At 31.4% G+C, this 18,128-nt stretch overlaps 2 protein-coding genes across 2 annotated transcripts; both read left to right on the top strand.

Moving 5' to 3' along the window:
• Positions 1-271: 271 nt before the first annotated feature.
• On the top strand, positions 272-3,709 carry LOC120576874 (probable terpene synthase 2). Its single transcript, XM_039827469.1, has 7 exons — positions 272-441; positions 661-940; positions 1,321-1,693; positions 1,800-2,018; positions 2,117-2,255; positions 2,804-3,052; positions 3,149-3,709. The coding sequence occupies exons 1-7, from the start codon at positions 334-336 to the stop codon at positions 3,440-3,442; spliced, it is 1,662 nt and encodes a 553-aa protein (XP_039683403.1). The 5' UTR covers positions 272-333; the 3' UTR covers positions 3,443-3,709.
• Positions 3,710-8,781: 5,072 nt separating this feature from the next.
• Positions 8,782-12,181, top strand: LOC120576884 (probable terpene synthase 2). The gene is made up of 7 exons (XM_039827484.1): positions 8,782-8,935; positions 9,159-9,438; positions 9,819-10,191; positions 10,298-10,516; positions 10,615-10,753; positions 11,301-11,549; positions 11,646-12,181. The coding sequence occupies exons 1-7, from the start codon at positions 8,828-8,830 to the stop codon at positions 11,937-11,939; spliced, it is 1,662 nt and encodes a 553-aa protein (XP_039683418.1). The 5' UTR covers positions 8,782-8,827; the 3' UTR covers positions 11,940-12,181.
• Positions 12,182-18,128: the final 5,947 nt, after the last annotated feature.

The raw sequence follows: 18,128 nt of genomic DNA, 5'->3' as shown, positions 1-18,128 counted from the left end.
CATGCCAAATTAATGAAATAAATATATAGAAAAACAAATCTAGATCCAGTAGCTAGAGTTAAAATAAGACAGGCAATTAGGTCAACAATGTTCAAAAATAAATGCTCAAATTAACACATGCCGAAACTTGAGAATATATTTTAAAGGTTTTTAACACATGCAGGAACTTGAGAATATATTAAAAAAGTTTTAGTTCAACATGCGTACAATGGGAATTAGTATAATTCTTTAAAGTTTACTATAAATATCTATATAGACACCTTCTTCTTTCACAAACCAAAACATTAGAGTTGAAGAATTAGGGAAAGGTATAAATAAATTAAAGTAATTGGGATGTCTACTGTAGCTTACTCTGATCATGACGCCAAGCAAAGAAATCTTGCAGATTATCACCCAAGCGTTTGGGGGGGTTTCTTCCTTCAGTATGCTTCAGAAACCATGGTACATATATATTGCCACTAGTTGTTTTCTATTATTCTATATATTAATATTATATGTTCTCCATTCATTTATGTAGTTAACAACGATTATTACTAGTATTTTCTTTTGGGATGTCAATATATATATATAATTAAGAAACTCAAGTGAATTTTGTTAAATTTATTTATAATCAAGTGAATTTTGATAATAATTAATTTTTTTTTCTCAAACACCTCACAGGAACTTGATCAGAATCTTGCATCACAAATTGATACGTTGAAAGATGAAGTGAGAAACATGCTTGTCTCAAAGACTGAGATGCCCTTGACAAAAGTCAAATTGATTGATTCAATATGTCGTTTGGGTGTTGGTTATCATTTTGAAAAAGAGATTGATGAAGTTTTGCAACATATTCACAAAAGTTATGTTGAAAATGGAGAAATAACGCTTGAAGACAACCTGTGCTCTCTTGCCATGCTATTTAGGGTGTTCAGGCAACAAGGACTTCACGTTTCACCAAGTATATATATGCATGCCTCAACTTTATTTGCATTTATATATTGATTTCTGTTTAATTAACTATTTTGTTGTCTTACATTGCATCAATAATTAATTCAAAAAATTAGAACAACGCTTAGTCCATAAAAAAATTGTACTTACAAAAGAAAAAGTTCTTATTTTAATGTTTCAATGTTTTGGTGAGAAATTTTTTTGTTACTTTCTTTATAATCTCTAAGAAAGGTTCTTATTTTCAGTGGCGTCTAATACAGGTCTTAGCGTTTCCTGCAACGCTTAGTGGCAAAATTTGATACGTATTTTATATTACTTGCATATTTTTTTTTATTAGTATTGTTTTGTTATTTCATTGACTCAAATGGTTGTTTTTAATAATTATACTAGATGTGTTCAACAAATTTAAAGACAAGCAAGGAAACTTTAATGAAAATCTTAGCACGGATGTTGAGGGGATGTTAAGCTTGTATGAAGCATCACATATGATGGTTCATGAAGATGACATTTTAGAAGAAGCATTAAATTTCACTTCAACTCACCTCGAGTCCATTGCCTCTCAATCGAGCCCTTCACTTGCTGCACAAATCGAATATACCTTAAAGCAGGCTCTCCACAAAAACATACCAAGGCTAGAGGCACGACACTACATTTCTATCTATGAGAAAGATCCTACCTGTGATGAAGTTCTACTCACTTTCGCAAAATTGGATTTCAATTTACTCCAATCCCTACATCAAAAAGAGTTTGGAAACATTTCCAAGTAAGTACTTAGATTACACACTCCAATCTTTTGTATTAAGATAATATTAGGAATATCATGGAAATATTAAACCTTGTAATAACTATATTGTTTTTCATCTTTAAAGATGGTGGAAGGAGTTGGACTTCTCTACCAAACTACCTTATGCAAGAGATAGGATCGCGGAATGTAGCTTTTGGGTTTTGACTGCATTTTTTGAACCCCAATATTCTCAAGCAAGAAAAATGATGATTAAAGTAATCACCCTACTTTCAATCATTGATGATACATATGATGCATATGGAACAATTGATGAACTGGAACTTTTTACCAAGGCAGTTGAAAGGTTGAATAAGATATCATATACAGATTAATATTTTCATCAAATTTATTTTTCGGTTGCTAATTAAAAGTAGTTCATTTTCCATCTATAATTTTTTTCAGGTGGGATATTAGCAGCTTGGACGAACTTCCAGACTACATGAAACCTATCTATAGATCATTCTTAACAATTTACGAAGAAATAGAGAAAGAAATGAGAAAAGAAGGAAGGATATATACCCTTGACTACTACAAAATTGAAGTATGACTTTCTGCTTTTTCTAATTACCCACTAGTACTTGAGTATTGGCCACAATTTTTTTTATGTACTTTTAACTATTTTTTGAAAATTTCTACTGTTCACTTCTTTGTGGTTCAGTTCAGTAAGTAAAACAATATAAATATGTATTTGTTTTATAAAATTAGCTATAGTTAGGTAAGGATAAACTAAAAAACCATTTGTGTTGGTTGAGTGTTTTTGGTTTCGGTTTTTGGTGTGTGCTCCTTTCAACTATCCACTTTCAAATTTCCCTATGTCCATTTCGGTGGGCAAATCCATACAAGTGAATTGTTGGATGGGACCCCTTAGATTAATTAGTCTCTATATCATATCTTGATTTTTAAAATAAGAAAAGGATAGACCAAAAAACCGCTAACTTTTTTTTGGACTAGTTAGGTAAAACGTCCCTACAAATATTAAAATTTTCGCTTCTAGTCCCTACGACAACAAAAAAAAAAACACACCTTTTAGTCAACATAAGACACATGAGTATCCTCATATTTAATTTTTTTGTATGTTAATGATGGCAGTTCAAAAAGTCAGTGCAAGCATTTATGACAGAGGCGAGATGGCTGAATGAAAACCATATACCAACAACAGAAGAGTACATGCGCATATCAAAAAAATCAGGTGCTTACCCTTTGCTGATATTAACCTCTTACATTGGTATGGGTGACATAGCCACAAAGGAGATCTTCAATTGGGTATCAAATGAGCCAAGAATTGTTAACGCCGCTGCAACTCTTTGCAGGCTAATGGATGAAATTGTTTCCAGCGAGGTATTTATAAAATAACAAAATTAACTACTCACTAACATATTATTGTTTTCTTTCACTCGAAATGACCACTTGCAATATTTATTTTCTATTGTACAGTTTGAACAGAAAAGAGGACATGTTTGCTCATTGTTAGATTGTTATATGAAGCAATTTGATATGTCGAGAGAAGCTGCTATTCAAGAATGCAAAAATAGAATGACAATTGTTTGGAAAGATATAAATGAAGAATGTCTTAGGCCAACCGAAGTTCCGATGCCTTTTATGACTCGTGTTCTTAATCTTTCGCGTTTTATGGATGTTATTTACAAAAACAAAGATAACTACACGGATTCTGACGGACTAATGAAGACATGTATTAAAGAAGTGTTGGTTGATCCTGTTCCAATTTGAGCACCGAGGTTTTAGTGGATGTTTGGATTCACATTAAGTTTGAAAAATCCAAGTGGCACATGGATTTTCTTAAAGTTCAAAAGTGGAGTAATTGCCAACAAGTATATGACACGCCTTGATATTATGAAGCTCAAAATAATTCAAATCAATTATTATTATTTTTTTTATGTTCTTTATATTTCTACTTTGAATAAGCATTCAATTTTTGTATTTCGTGTGTGGGATTTCACTTTCATGAATAAAAACAAACTAGATCGTACATCCATGCGTCGTGCGGGTGAGTTGTATGGTAATGTGTTATCTATACTATATATCTATACTATATCTATAGAAAACTACCCCTTTCAGCACGCTTTTGGGTTTGACTTTTCTTTCCAAAAATACCCTTAAGTTTTTATTTTAATTTTAAATACAAATAATACATGTAACAAATATATCTATACTATATATAAAGAAAACTACCCCTTTCAGCACCCTTTTGGGTTGACTTTTCTTTTCAAAAATACCCTTAATTTTTTATTTTAATTTTAAATACAAATAACACATGTAACAAATATATAAGAATAAATTTAATTTAAAAGAAAACTTACACACAATTCCTTATGAATTCTTCTTAATGTTAGTCAATTATAAAATAACAACTAAATTACTAATCCATATCACTAATCGTTCCCGTTAACTCTCTTTTACCTCCGTTAACCATAAATCAACTAAATTACTAGCACAAAACAAAAACTCAAGTTACCTTTTTATCAGCGATTTTATGTTGTACATCTGTGTTGTTCGCCTCAATACAACCCACAAAGATTGCCAAGTATTTTCATATCCCTTCCAAAAAAATAATATTTCCATATTATTTTATTACTTCCACAAAAAACAGTATTTCCATATTATTTATTTTTTAATAATATAATTTACTCTTCCTTAGCCTTTGAACAATTGAAACAAACGTGAGCAAAAATTAATGTTGAAGATTGGACTTTAAATCCTCTAAAAAAATATTATAGGACTCAAAATATTTTAGAAAAAATTTTGTTAGCACTATAATAAATATTAATAAGTAGGGTTCTCACAGTTAATAGTCCGTTCCCGTATTGTTTAGTTTTTCTTAACCCCCTGCATTGGAATTCAGAATTAAACTTTTTAGTTTTTTTTTCTTTTTCTTTCATGTTAAAACTAATCAAAGTCGATTAATTTTATGGATTATATATTTGACTTTGCTGGTTTATAAGCGATTATGATTCAAATTGTTTACGATTAATTTTAAGAATTATTTGACTTTACTGGTTTATAATTGTTTATGCAAACTATGATAGCGTGACTTTTTTTTATATATAAAGAGAACTGTGGTTTTTTTTTTTAATTTTAAATAAAAGGAAAATAAGTAATAACATCACCTGCCGTTAAGCTCTTCCCACTGCCGTTTAAAGGAATAAAAGCATTGTTGTTTTCTCTGTGATTCGAAACGTTGCATGTGTACAATTGATAAACTGCGCCCATGCCCCCCGTCCAATATCCAACAAAATATAGTGAAATCAAAGTGTTAAAACCATTTAAACTATATTCAAAATTGTTAAACGATAATTACACTCATGTTACCAGCAACTAAAAACAGAAACACTAGAAAGCTTCAAACCACCATCTTTTGTTATTAGTTACTTTCAAGCCACCATTTGAGAGACCATAAAAAGAGAAGACTGCTAAGAGTATGGATACGAACACCGACACCAGATACAACACGGATACTGACACACCAATAACGTTGATAATTTGAAAGAATCATATAATTTAGGGTAATTATATTAGTGGATACGGATGCAACACGTGTTCAGACACATCTAATATGACGAATGTATGTGATTCATAGGCGAGGAGTAATATCATAATTTATATATGGTTGAAAGAGCCATAATTACACCTACAAATGATGATGTTCAAAAATTGAATGACATAATTATCAATTAGTTTCCAGGAGAATAACATAATTTGTTGTCATTTAACGAGGTTGAAGGGAATACTCATAACTTACATCAACATGAATTTTTAAACTCAACTGCTAAAGGAAGATTCCCATCACATATTTTACAGGTAAAAAAAGGTGCACCTTAGATGTTGTTGCGAAACATAGACCCTAGATATGGCCTGTGTAATGGAACGCGATTTTATGTCATGGTTTATTTACGAATATGTTGAATGTGGAAATCCTAACAGGAAGCAATGCTGGAAAAAGAGCATTTTTGTCCAGAATTAAATGAAAAACAAATGTGAGTTCATGACTTCCCTTTGTACTTAGTAGAAAACAGTTTCCCATTAGACTAAGTTTTTCTATTACCATAAATAAGTCACAAAGGCAGACCATTTTCAATGTCGGAATCTATTTTCCACGGCATGTTTTCAGCCATGGTCAATTATATGTAGCCTTTTCTAGAGGAGTTTCTCAAAATTCAACAAAAGTTCTCATTAAAGAAGGGAAAATAGAAGCGGAAGATGGAGACTTTACGAAAAATGTAGTTTTTAAAGATATTATTTTATCGCAATCATTACAATGTGTCTTTTACATAACATGTCATTTATACATTTATTTATGATGTTTCTTTTACACAACACACTTATGTTATGATGTTACTAATTACTATTAGAATAAACAATAAATGATCATTATTTTACCTTAATTTTATATGCAGGCAAACTAAAATATGTTTTGTTCAAAAATAATTTTGTTATATGCCTTGACAATATTTTGTTTATAAATCAATATATCAATAATTTTCATAATATTTAAAAATTTAAAATTTTTAATCAAAACTATACAAACAATCATAATAAAATAATCACATGCGTTATTGCAGTAGAAAGAGCGGATAAACGGGCACGATGGTGCACGTCTTTCCTCTAGTTGTAAGTAATGGAAAATAATTAGTTAAAATGATTGTCATTAAATAATCAGTTAAAATTAGTGAATAAATTAAATATTTGTCTTTGATGAAGAAGAAGAAAAAACGCAAGACAGATATTGTAACGAATACGTAAAAATAACATGAGACATGCATGTTATCCCTAATAAAACAAAAGACAAATATTTAAACGATGAAATGTATTATTCATTCCATGTTTTCCCAGCACCAACTTAACAAACACAAATATGTTAAGAGGGAAACTTATTTGTTTAAGGATTTCGAATATGAATATGTTTTTTAGAATGTGCATATGTGATAAACTACGGCATGCGCACACCGGAAGCCTACACTAACAAATTATTGGATGAATATTTCTATTTGTTGGATGTACATATGCAATAAATTTAATTATAGATATTGTGAAACTGTTCCTCAACAAAATATCAATAAATTAAGTATTTTTTCATTTGAAACCTTTCCCTCAACAAAATATTAATAAACTAAGGATTTTTGCATAATGTGTAAAATTTCACATGTTTAAGAAGTTGTAAATAGTAAGTTTATATTAGAATTTGTACATTTAATAAATATTAAATATATAATTTTTAATAAATAATTGATGTTTTAAAAAAAAATGCCATTGTTTGGTTGCTTTAAGACTAGTCTTTGTTTCTTTATTAAAATTAAATATCCTTGTATGTTGCTAAAGTTTCGTGCAGACTATTTTTTCGTTCATCCTTATTAAGAATTTAATTTTCACTAATGACCTGAAGTGATCATAATGTTGACATTTGTCGAGCAGCAACCATGGCTTTGCAATTCGGGAGACACTTGCAAACACGGCGACACTTATTTAGGTAAGACAGCAAGAGTGAGATGTATTGAAAGGATAATAATTGCGTACTTGAGTGGTGGTCTAAGGATCCTTCCATAGAACTTATGGAACAACTCCTAAAGAGTCGGTAGAAAACTGTTTTGTACAGCAATTTTTATATCCATCAACCATCGTAGAGTAATGATGGTCGGAGACATTAAAGATTATCAGGAATCTAAAGCTTCTCATTGGTGGGCGTACAGATAGTTTTGTATTTTGTTGACGATACATCATACACTACCTTTTGAATCATATGTTAATCGGGGCACTATTCGATAGTGGTTTTTGGCCTAATAAGCATCAAGTATAGGCTTTTGACCTTGTAATATAGTTGAAGTCCAAAAAATCTTCTTAGAGGTTGAATATTTTCAAGCATGTTTAGGACATTAAAATATGACTTTACACAAAAATTTATAATTTTTCAACTAAGGTTGAATTAATTATGAATTTTTAAAGCATCAAAAACACAAAAAACAAAAAATTGAAAACACTAACCTAAAAACTAATTTTGAGCTGATTGTTTGCAGAGACATTTATAGAAATACAAAAAAAGAATCCGCAAAATTTCGTAGGTTTTCAAAGATGTTTCGATCGATTATTATTTTTCAACAAAAACGTGCGAAATTGCAATTTTGTTCCGAGTAAGCGTATATTCACGGATCAAATTTCGTTATATAATTCTGTAGGCATGGTTAGAACATGATAAGAACCTTCACCATGAAATTTTGAAGTTTTTAAATGAGATACAAATTAATTATGAATTGTTTAAGAAATTCATAATTATGGGTAATAAAATTTCATGATAAATCTGTCCCTAGTCGGAAAAATCTAACTTTTGTGTGTAAAACCATGTTTTAACATCCTAATTAAAGATATCCGAAAAAAACCATGAAAAAATTCAATCTCTCTAGATCATTTTTTTGGACCACGCGTATATTAGAAGGTAAAAAAAATAAAAGAATCTCTCTTTTTTATTTTACAGAGTCATTTTTCAACATTGCGTATTTTGCATGGTCAATTCAAACAATTAATCCTTTAGTTTATAAGAAAAAAACGAAAAGTTGAAAAGAATATTTTTTATTTTGTTGAGAGGAATATGATGAAAAGATAACAAGCACAAAGGGGAACTTATTTATTTATAATTATGAAGATAATCAAATTATCACACGTTTCTTAGAATGCATATACTATATGCATGTCAACTGTTGCGTGCGCACACCAACAGCTTTGCCTTAAAAATTAGAGGTTGAAATAAATATTAAACTTATAGTATATGATGTACAGGCCAAATTAATGAAATAAATATATAGAAAAACAAATCTAGATCCAGTAGCTAGAGTTAAAATAAGACAGGCAATTAGGTCAACAATGTTCAAAAATAAATGCTCAAATTAACACATGCCGAAACTTGAGAATATATTTTAAAGGTTTTTAACACATGCAGGAACTTGAGAATATATTAAAAAAGTTTTAGTTCAACATGCGTACAATGGGAATTAGTATAATTCTTTAAAGTTTACTATAAATATCTATATAGACACCTTCTTCTTTCACAAAACAAAACATTAGAGTTGAAGAATTAGGGAAAGGTATAAATAAATTAAATTAATTGGGATGTCTACTGTAGCTTACTCTGATCATGACGCCAAGCAAAGAAATCTTGCAGATTATCACCCAAGCGTTTGGGGGGGTTTCTTCCTTCAGTATGCTTCAGAAACCATGGTACATATATATTGCCACTAGTTGTTTTCTATTATTCTATATATTAATATTATATGTTCTCCATTCATTTATGTAGTTAACAACGATTATTACTAGTATTTTCTTTTGGGATGTCAATATATATATATATATAATTAAGAAACTCAAGTGAATTTTGTTAAATTTATTTATAATCAAGTGAATTTTGTTAATAATTAATTTTTTTTTCTCAAACACCTCACAGGAACTTGATCAGAATCTTGCATCACAAATTGATACGTTGAAAGATGAAGTGAGAAACATGCTTGTCTCAAAGACTGAGATGCCCTTGACAAAAGTCAAATTGATTGATTCAATATGTCGTTTGGGTGTTGGTTATCATTTTGAAAAAGAGATTGATGAAGTTTTGCAACATATTCACAAAAGTTATGTTGAAAATGGAGAAATAACGCTTGAAGACAGCATGTGCTCTCTTGCCATGCTATTCAGGGTGTTCCGGCAACAAGGACTTCACGTTTCACCAAGTATATATATGCATGCCTCAACTTTATTTGCATTTATATATTGATTTCTGTTTAATTAACTATTTTGTTGTCTTACATTGCATCAATAATTAATTCAAAAAATTAGAACAACGCTTAGTCCATAAAAAAATTGTACTTACAAAAGAAAAAGTTCTTATTTTAATGTTTCAATGTTTTGGTGAGAAATTTTTTTGTTACTTTCTTTATAATCTCTAAGAAAGGTTCTTATTTTCAGTGGCGTCTAATACAGGTCTTAGCGTTTCCTGTAACGCTTAGTGGCAAAATTTGATACGTATTTTATATTACTTGCATATTTTTTTTTATTAGTATTGTTTTGTTATTTCATTGACTCAAATGGTTGTTTTTAATAATTATACTAGATGTGTTCAACAAATTTAAAGACAAGCAAGGAAACTTTAATGAAAATCTTAGCACGGATGTTGAGGGGATGTTAAGCTTGTATGAAGCATCACATATGATGGTTCATGAAGATGACATTTTAGAAGAAGCATTAAATTTCAGTTCAACTCACCTCGAGTCCATTGCCTCTCAATCGAGCCCTTCACTTGCTGCACAAATCGAATATACCTTAAAGCAGGCTCTCCACAAAAACATACCAAGGCTAGAGGCACGACACTACATTTCTATCTATGAGAAAGATCCTACCTGTGATGAAGTTCTACTCACTTTCGCAAAATTGGATTTCAATTTACTCCAATCCCTACATCAAAAAGAGTTTGGAAACATTTCCAAGTAAGTACTTAGATTACACACTCCAATCTTTTGTATTAAGATAATATTAGGAATATCATGGAAATATTAAACCTTGTAATAACTATATTGTTTTTCATCTTTAAAGATGGTGGAAGGAGTTGGACTTCTCTACCAAACTACCTTATGCAAGAGATAGGATCGCGGAATGTAGCTTTTGGGTTTTGACTGCATTTTTTGAACCCCAATATTCTCAAGCAAGAAAAATGATGATTAAAGTAATCACCCTACTTTCAATCATTGATGATACATACGATGCATATGGAACAATTGATGAACTGGAACTTTTTACCAAGGCAGTTGAAAGGTTGAATAAGATATCATATACAGATTAATATTTTCATCAAATTTATTTTTCGGTTGCTAATTAAAAGTAGTTCATTTTCCATCTATAATTTTTTTCAGGTGGGATATTAGCAGCTTGGACGAACTTCCAGACTACATGAAACCTATCTATAGATCATTCTTAACAATTTACGAAGAAATAGAGAAAGAAATGAGAAAAGAAGGAAGGATATATACCCTTGACTACTACAAAATTGAAGTATGACTTTCTGCTTTTTCTAATTACCCACTAGTACTTGAGTATTGGCCACAATTTTTTTTATGTACTTTTAACTATTTTTTGAAAATTTCTACTGTTCACTTCTTTGTGGTTCACTTTAGTAAGTAAAACAATATAAATATGTATTTGTTTTATAAAATTAGCTATAGTTAGGTAAGGATAAACTAAAAAACCATTTGTGTTGGTTGAGTGTTTTTGGTTTCAGTTTTTGGTGTGTGCTCCTTTCAACTATCCACTTTCAATTTCCCTATGTCCATTTCGGTGGGCAAATCCATACAAGTGAATTGTTGGATGGGACCCCTTAGATTAGTTAGTCTCTATATCATATCTTGATTTTTAAAATAAGAAAAGGATAGACCAAAAAACCGCTAACTTTTTTTTGGACTAGTTAGGTAAAACGTCCCTACAAATATTAAAATTTTCGCTTCTAGTCCCTACGACAACAAAAAAAAAAACACACCTTTTAGTCAACATAAGACACATGAGTATCCTCGTATTTAATTTTTTTGTATGTTAATGATGGCAGTTCAAAAAGTCAGTGCAAGCATTTATGACAGAGGCGAGATGGCTGAATGAAAACCATATACCAACAACAGAAGAGTACATGCGCATATCAAAAAAATCAGGTGCTTACCCTTTGCTGATATTAACCTCTTACATTGGTATGGGTGACATAGCCACAAAGGAGATCTTCAATTGGGTATCAAATGAGCCAAGAATTGTTAACGCCGCTGCAACTCTTTGCAGGCTAATGGATGAAATTGTTTCCAGCGAGGTATTTATAAAATAACAAAATTAACTACTCACTAACATATTATTGTTTTCTTTCACTCGAAATGACCACTTGCATTATTTATTTTCTATTGTACAGTTTGAACAGAAAAGAGGACATGTTTGCTCATTGTTAGATTGTTATATGAAGCAATTTGATATGTCGAGAGAAGCTGCTATTCAAGAATGCAAAAATAGAATGACAATTGTTTGGAAAGATATAAATGAAGAATGTCTTAGGCCAACCGAAGTTCCGATGCCTTTTATGACTCGTGTTCTTAATCTTTCGCGTTTTATGGATGTTATTTACAAAAACAAAGATAACTACACGGATTCTGACGGACTAATGAAGACATGTATTAAAGAAGTGTTGGTTGATCCTGTTCCAATTTGAGCACCGAGGTTTTAGTGGATGTTTGGATTCACATTAAGTTTGAAAAATCCAAGTGGCACATGGATTTTCTTAAAGTTCAAAAGTGGAGTAATTGCCAACAAGTATATGACACGCCTTGATATTATAAAGTGGATTTTCTTAATGTTCTTTATATTTCTACTTTGAATAAGCATTCAATTTTTGTATTTCGTGTGTGGGATTTCACTTTCATGAATAAAAACAAACTAGATCGTACATCCATGCGTCGTGCGGGTGAGTTGTATGGTAATGTGTTATCTATACTATATATCTATACTATATCTATAGAAAACTACCCCTTTCAGCACGCTTTTCGGTTTGACTTTTCTTTCCAAAAATACCCTTAAGTTTTTATTTTAATTTTAAATACAAATAATACATGTAACAAATATATCTATACTATATATAAAGAAAACTACCCCTTTCAGCACCCTTTTGGGTTGGACTTTTCTTTTCAAAAATACCCTTAATTTTTTATTTTAATTTTAAATACAAATAACACATGTAACAAATATATAAGAATAAATTTAATTTAAAAGAAAACTTACACACAATTCCTTATGAATTCTTCTTAATGTTAGTCAATTATAAAATAACAACTAAATGACTAATCCATATCACTAATCGTTCCCGTTAACTCTCTTTTACCTCCGTTAACCACAAATCAACTAAATTACTAGCACAAAACAAAAACTCAAGTTACCTTTTTATCAGTCGATTTTATGTTATACATCTGTGTTGTTCGCCTCAATACAACCCACAAAGATTGCCAAGTATTTTCATATCCCTTCCATAAAAAATAATATTTCCATATTATTTTATTACTTCCACAAAAAACAGTATTTCCATATTATTTATTGTTTTAATAATATAATTTACTCTTCCTTAGCCTTTGAACAATTGAAACAAACGTGAGCAAAAATTAATGTTGAAGATTGGACTTTAAATCCTCTAAAAAAATATTATAGGACTCAAAATATTTTAGAAAAAATTTTGTTAGCACTATAATAAATATTAATAAGTTGGGTTCTCACAGTTAATAGTCCGTTCCCATATTGTTTAGTTTTTCTCAACCCCCTGCATTGGAATTCAGAATTAACCTTTTTAGTTTTTTTTTCTTTTTCTTTCATGTTAAAACTAATCAAAGTCGATTAATTTTATGGATAATATATTTGACTTTGCTGGTTTATAAGCGATTATGATTCAAATTGTTTACGATTAATTTTAAGAATTATTTGACTTTACTGGTTTATAATTGTTTATGCAAACTATGATAGCGTGACTTTTTTTTATATATAAAGAGAACTGTGGTTTTTTTTTTTTTAATTATTAAATAAAAGGAAAATAAGTAATAACATCACCTGCCGTTAAGCTCTTCCCATTGCCGTTTAAAGGAATAAAAGCATTGTTGTTTTCTTTGTGATTCGAAACGTTGCATGTATACAATTGATAAACTGCTCCCATGCCCCCCGTCCAATATCCAACAAAATATAGTGAAATCAAAGTGTTAAAACCATTTAAACTATATTCAAAATTGTTAGACGATAATTACACTCATTTTACCAGCAACTAAAAACAGAAACACTAGAAAGCTTCAAACCACCATCTTTTGTTATTAGTTACTTTCAAGCCACCATTTGAAAGACCATAAAAAGAGAAGACCGCTAAGAGTATGGATACGAACACCGACACCAGATACAACACGGATACTGACACGCCAATAACGTTGATAATTTGAAAGAATCATATAATTTAGGGTAATTATATTAGTGGATACAGATGCAACACGTGTTCAGACACATCTAATATGACGAATGTATGTGATTCATAGGCGAGGAGTAATATCATAATTTATATATGGTTGAAAGAGCCATAATTACACCTACAAATGATGATGTTCAAAAATTGAATGACATAATTATCAATTAATTTCCAGGAGAATAACATAATTTGTTGTCATTTAACGAGGTTGAAGGGAATACTCATAACTTATATCAACATGAATTTTTAAACTCAACTGCTAAAGGAAGATTCCCATCACATATTTTAAAGGTAAAAAAAGGTGCACCTTTGATGTTGTTGCGAAACATAGACCCTAGATATGGCCTGTGTAATGGAACGCGATTTTATGTCGTGGTTTATTTAAGAATATGTTGAATGCGGAAATCCTAACAGGAAGCAATGCTGGAAAAAGAGCATTTTTGTCCAGAATTAAATGAAAAACAAATGTGAGTTCATGACTTCCCTTTGTGCTTAGTAGAAAACAGTTTCCCATTAGACTAAGTTTTTCTATTACCATAAATAAGTCACAAAGGCAGACCATTTTCAATGTCGGAATCTATTTTCCACGGCATGTTTTCAGCCATGGTCAATTATATGTAGCCTTTTCAAGAGGAGTTTCTCAAAATTCAACAAAAGTTCTCATTAAAGAAGGGAAAATAGAAGCGGAAGATGGAGACTTTACGAAAAATGTAGTTTTTAAAGATATTATTTTATCGCAATCATTACAATGTGTCTTTTGTAACACCCCGTTTTCCCAATATACAAATTTCTTAAACATTTATCAGAGTAAAAACCATAAACGGGATATCACCTAAAACGTAATCCAAAAACAGTTAAATAATAATTTAACTCCCACATAATATCTTGACGTAGCAGCGGAATATTAGTTCGTAAACCATAAATCAGTTTGGCACGCAGGCCCCAAATAAAGATCTTAAAAGAGTTAAACAAAACAGAAATTGTCATAGCAGTTCACGTAAAAGAATGAAGCATGTTATAGCATATAACCCCATCCCGTTACGTATCAGAGCGACCTAGACGACACAGTGAAGGCAAGGCCAACTCACGAAGCAACTGCACACTAAGCACGATCACCTGCAAGTTACCCATACGAAGGGCAACATTTTCAAGCAGAAGGGGTGAGATTTCATAACAAAATAATGCTAATCAAAGTAATTCGAATCATAATTAGCATTAACATCATAATCATTCTTGGATAACTTTGCATATTCAAATAACAAGTATCACGTATTCACATATTCAATAAACAAGTATCACGTATTCACTTATTCAATCGTCATCAACAACATAGCATTATGAACATGACAATGTGACAATGCTCCTAGACTCCTTATATGCATGTGGTACCAATCGTCATCATAAGTATTAATATACTTTAATCGTGCGGAGGACAAAGCTCCTATAAAACGTGCGGAGGACAAAGCTCCTAATATTCGTGGTGAGGACTAAGCTCAACGATATGCTATGCATGGACACATATGAACAAAACATCGTAATCAACTTATCAACATGCATCCAATAATTTGGAGCTAAACTTCATCATGTAATTATGCACTTAGTTAAATAACGGAAGCAGCATAAACAGGTCACATAACAAGATGATATCATTATATCAAAGCACATAATTTGTATCATTATCACATTTTCTTATCTTGCATGAATATACAATACAATAGTTCATATTCAATTAATATTAATATAACTTAAACAACTCTACAGTATACATTAAGCGACATCACTAGGTCTCATTACCAGTTAGGGGTTCACTCTTGATCAACAAGTGCGACACAGATCGCATAAACTCATAAACAAGTTCATCCTGGTTGTACTCGCGAGGCGAGAGTACTTACTCGCCATGGCGAGTACCACTCAACTCCCAAACTAAGGTTGTTCTGGGTTCCCTCTGATCCTACATTCATTCCTAATCAATACTAGGTATGTTCAGGTACTCAAAGGCATACAAGATTCAACTAAAAAGGTCGAAACACGAAATATGACATGCACTCTGCCTAAGCTCGCGAGGCGAGGAAGGGTTGCTCGCCATGGCGAGTTGTACCAAACAACTCGCGAGGCGAAGGGAAGGGGCTCGCGTGGCGAGCGATGAACAGAAGCACGGGCAGACTAGGGTTTTTCTCAAAAATTCATCACACAACATGGTTCAAGGCGTGGTTTTGATTCCAGAATTCATCCTAAACATATTCTAAGGTTAAAGGACGGTTCTTTCATCAATCTAACAAGTTTTACCGTTTGATCATCAATTTTTAGGGTTTTGACCTAATTCCAAAACTTCTCTAAATCAATCCTAACTTTGTCAACTAACCATCAGAATTACAGTAAATAACATTATTGAATTATTAGTCTCACCCTTACCTTTTATGAAGAAAATCGCAGCACTCTACCTTGGTTCCTCTAGACTTGGCTTTTTCTCCCTTTTCCAAAAGTTTTCACTTACAAAGTGTTTTTTTCTAAACCTAGGTCTATTCTTTTATATCTCCTCTTAAAATACTTATCTTATCTCACTTTCTCCCCCAAAACTATCTAAAACACAAAACAGCCCTCAACTAAATATTTTATATTATTTTCAAATCTTTATTCTATTTAACAATAAAATAAATCTCATATCATAATCAAATCCTCCAAAACTTATAACTTATCACGTCATCAATCAAATCACTAAATTCATCACAAATCATCAAAACATATCAAAGTCATGCATATACTATATAATTATAATATAATGGCCTAAACTCGATTAAATAACGATTAAACGAAAGTGGGCGTTACAACTTGTTATACCCTGTTTTTGGACCTAAAAATACTGGGCCCAATTTCATTTCAAACTTTGTCAATTATCAAATTTCAACTGCACAGTTCAAATTGTCTCTGCCTCGCAGTATTTTCAATCACAATTTTACCTATGTTTTTCTTGCATAAAACCTTTCGAAATGTCTTTACTTGTCTTGTAAGTCATTCAAAAGTGTCTCTGAATCATTACATTGCTTTTTCTACAGTTTATTTCAAAATTTGCAAAAAAGTCATACAGAAGGATATTTTGGTCATTTCCTGCAGTGGGACCCATTTTCATCCTTGTGACTATCTCTGAGTCTTTTTCAGATTGTTTTTTAACATTTCGTCAGTAAACCTTGTTAAAATTCATTTCAAACTTGCGTCTGAGTCAGTGTCGAGTCAATTTGAATCTGTTTAGGTCAATTTTAGCCCTAGGGGCATTTTGGTCATTTCCCACGAAATTTTGGCATAGGGAGGTTACTTTGAAGTACCTCATTTAGGTCATTGGTTCGTTTTAGTCCGTTTTGTCAATTTTATTGTTTCGCTTTACGTTTGGTCAAAATTACAAATTTTAATTCATTTTATTTTTATTTTTTGCACTTTAGTCCCTTGATTTTGTTAAAATTGCATTTAAGTCCAAACTGTCCATTTTTTTTGTTTTTTTTAGTCTTGTTTTTAAAATTGCAGTCCAGTCCCATATTTTACAAAATTGCAGGGAGGTCCTCAAAGTCCAAAATTACAAAGCCGTGCCATTTTCTTCTCCAAATCCAGGTGTCCTGTTCTCATTGGCTCAGATGCACACATGTCAGCTATAAAAGCATTGAGTCAGAATCAGAAGCAATGATCACACGCCAACTCACCAAAACAGAATTCAACTTTCTCTCTCTTTTCTGTTAGATCAAAACAGAATCAACAAAAAGCTTCAAAGATTCATCAATGGCAGAAACCCTAACCACCTCAATCCACCATTGATTTCCACCAAATCAACACAAAAACACCAAATTCAACAGAATTCAACAAAGTTTCTTTGATTACTCGTTGGTTCTCAGAGATTCAACACGGAATCATCATCACAGAATCAATTTCCTCGCAATTCAAAGTGCGAGTTCATCACTGAAACGCGACGAACTCAAGCACTGATCACGAGGAAACAGTGAAGAGAAAGAAGAGGGAAGAAGCTAGGTTTAAACCGGTGATGAAGATGAAGATTCACGTACAAAAATACTGATTTATTTTCAGTAGCTCAATAACAAAATCATCAAAAACGCAGCAAGCAGATCACGGTTTTCTGAAGAAAATCAACCAGAATCTCCATTAAAACCTCAGGTATAACTTCAAACACCTCGTTTTTCTCATAAAGAAGTTCAATCACTGGAAAACGATGTAGAACTTAGTGATAAAAAACGTTTTGGTTTAAGAAAATTCGAAAACCAAAAAACACCTTTGAAACCGAAACTGAAATCAATAAGATCTACATCGTAAACAAAAAACGTTTCCTCTCAGTTTTTCTTCATCAAGAACAGTGGCGAGACCAACGTGATGTGGATCTGTACGAATCAAAATGTTTCAATTCAAAAAAGA

This window comes from Medicago truncatula, chromosome 7 (assembly GCF_003473485.1).
Source record: "Medicago truncatula cultivar Jemalong A17 chromosome 7, MtrunA17r5.0-ANR, whole genome shotgun sequence".
In the NCBI taxonomy this organism is placed as follows: Eukaryota; Viridiplantae; Streptophyta; class Magnoliopsida; order Fabales; family Fabaceae; genus Medicago; species Medicago truncatula.
The sequence above is the reverse complement of the archived record's forward strand: the minus strand, read 5'-3'. Positions and strand labels throughout refer to the sequence as shown.

Coding starts and splice junctions, on each gene's coding strand:
- LOC120576874 (XM_039827469.1), top strand. CDS start 334: ATGTCTACTGTAGCTTACTCTGATCATGACGCCAAGCAAAGAAATCTT. Junction 1,694..1,799: donor GAGTTTGGAAACATTTCCAA/GTAAGTACTTAG, acceptor TCATCTTTAAAG/ATGGTGGAAGGAGTTGGACT. Junction 2,019..2,116: donor TTTACCAAGGCAGTTGAAAG/GTTGAATAAGAT, acceptor AATTTTTTTCAG/GTGGGATATTAGCAGCTTGG.
- LOC120576884 (XM_039827484.1), top strand. CDS start 8,828: ATGTCTACTGTAGCTTACTCTGATCATGACGCCAAGCAAAGAAATCTT. Junction 10,517..10,614: donor TTTACCAAGGCAGTTGAAAG/GTTGAATAAGAT, acceptor AATTTTTTTCAG/GTGGGATATTAGCAGCTTGG. Junction 10,754..11,300: donor TTGACTACTACAAAATTGAA/GTATGACTTTCT, acceptor TAATGATGGCAG/TTCAAAAAGTCAGTGCAAGC.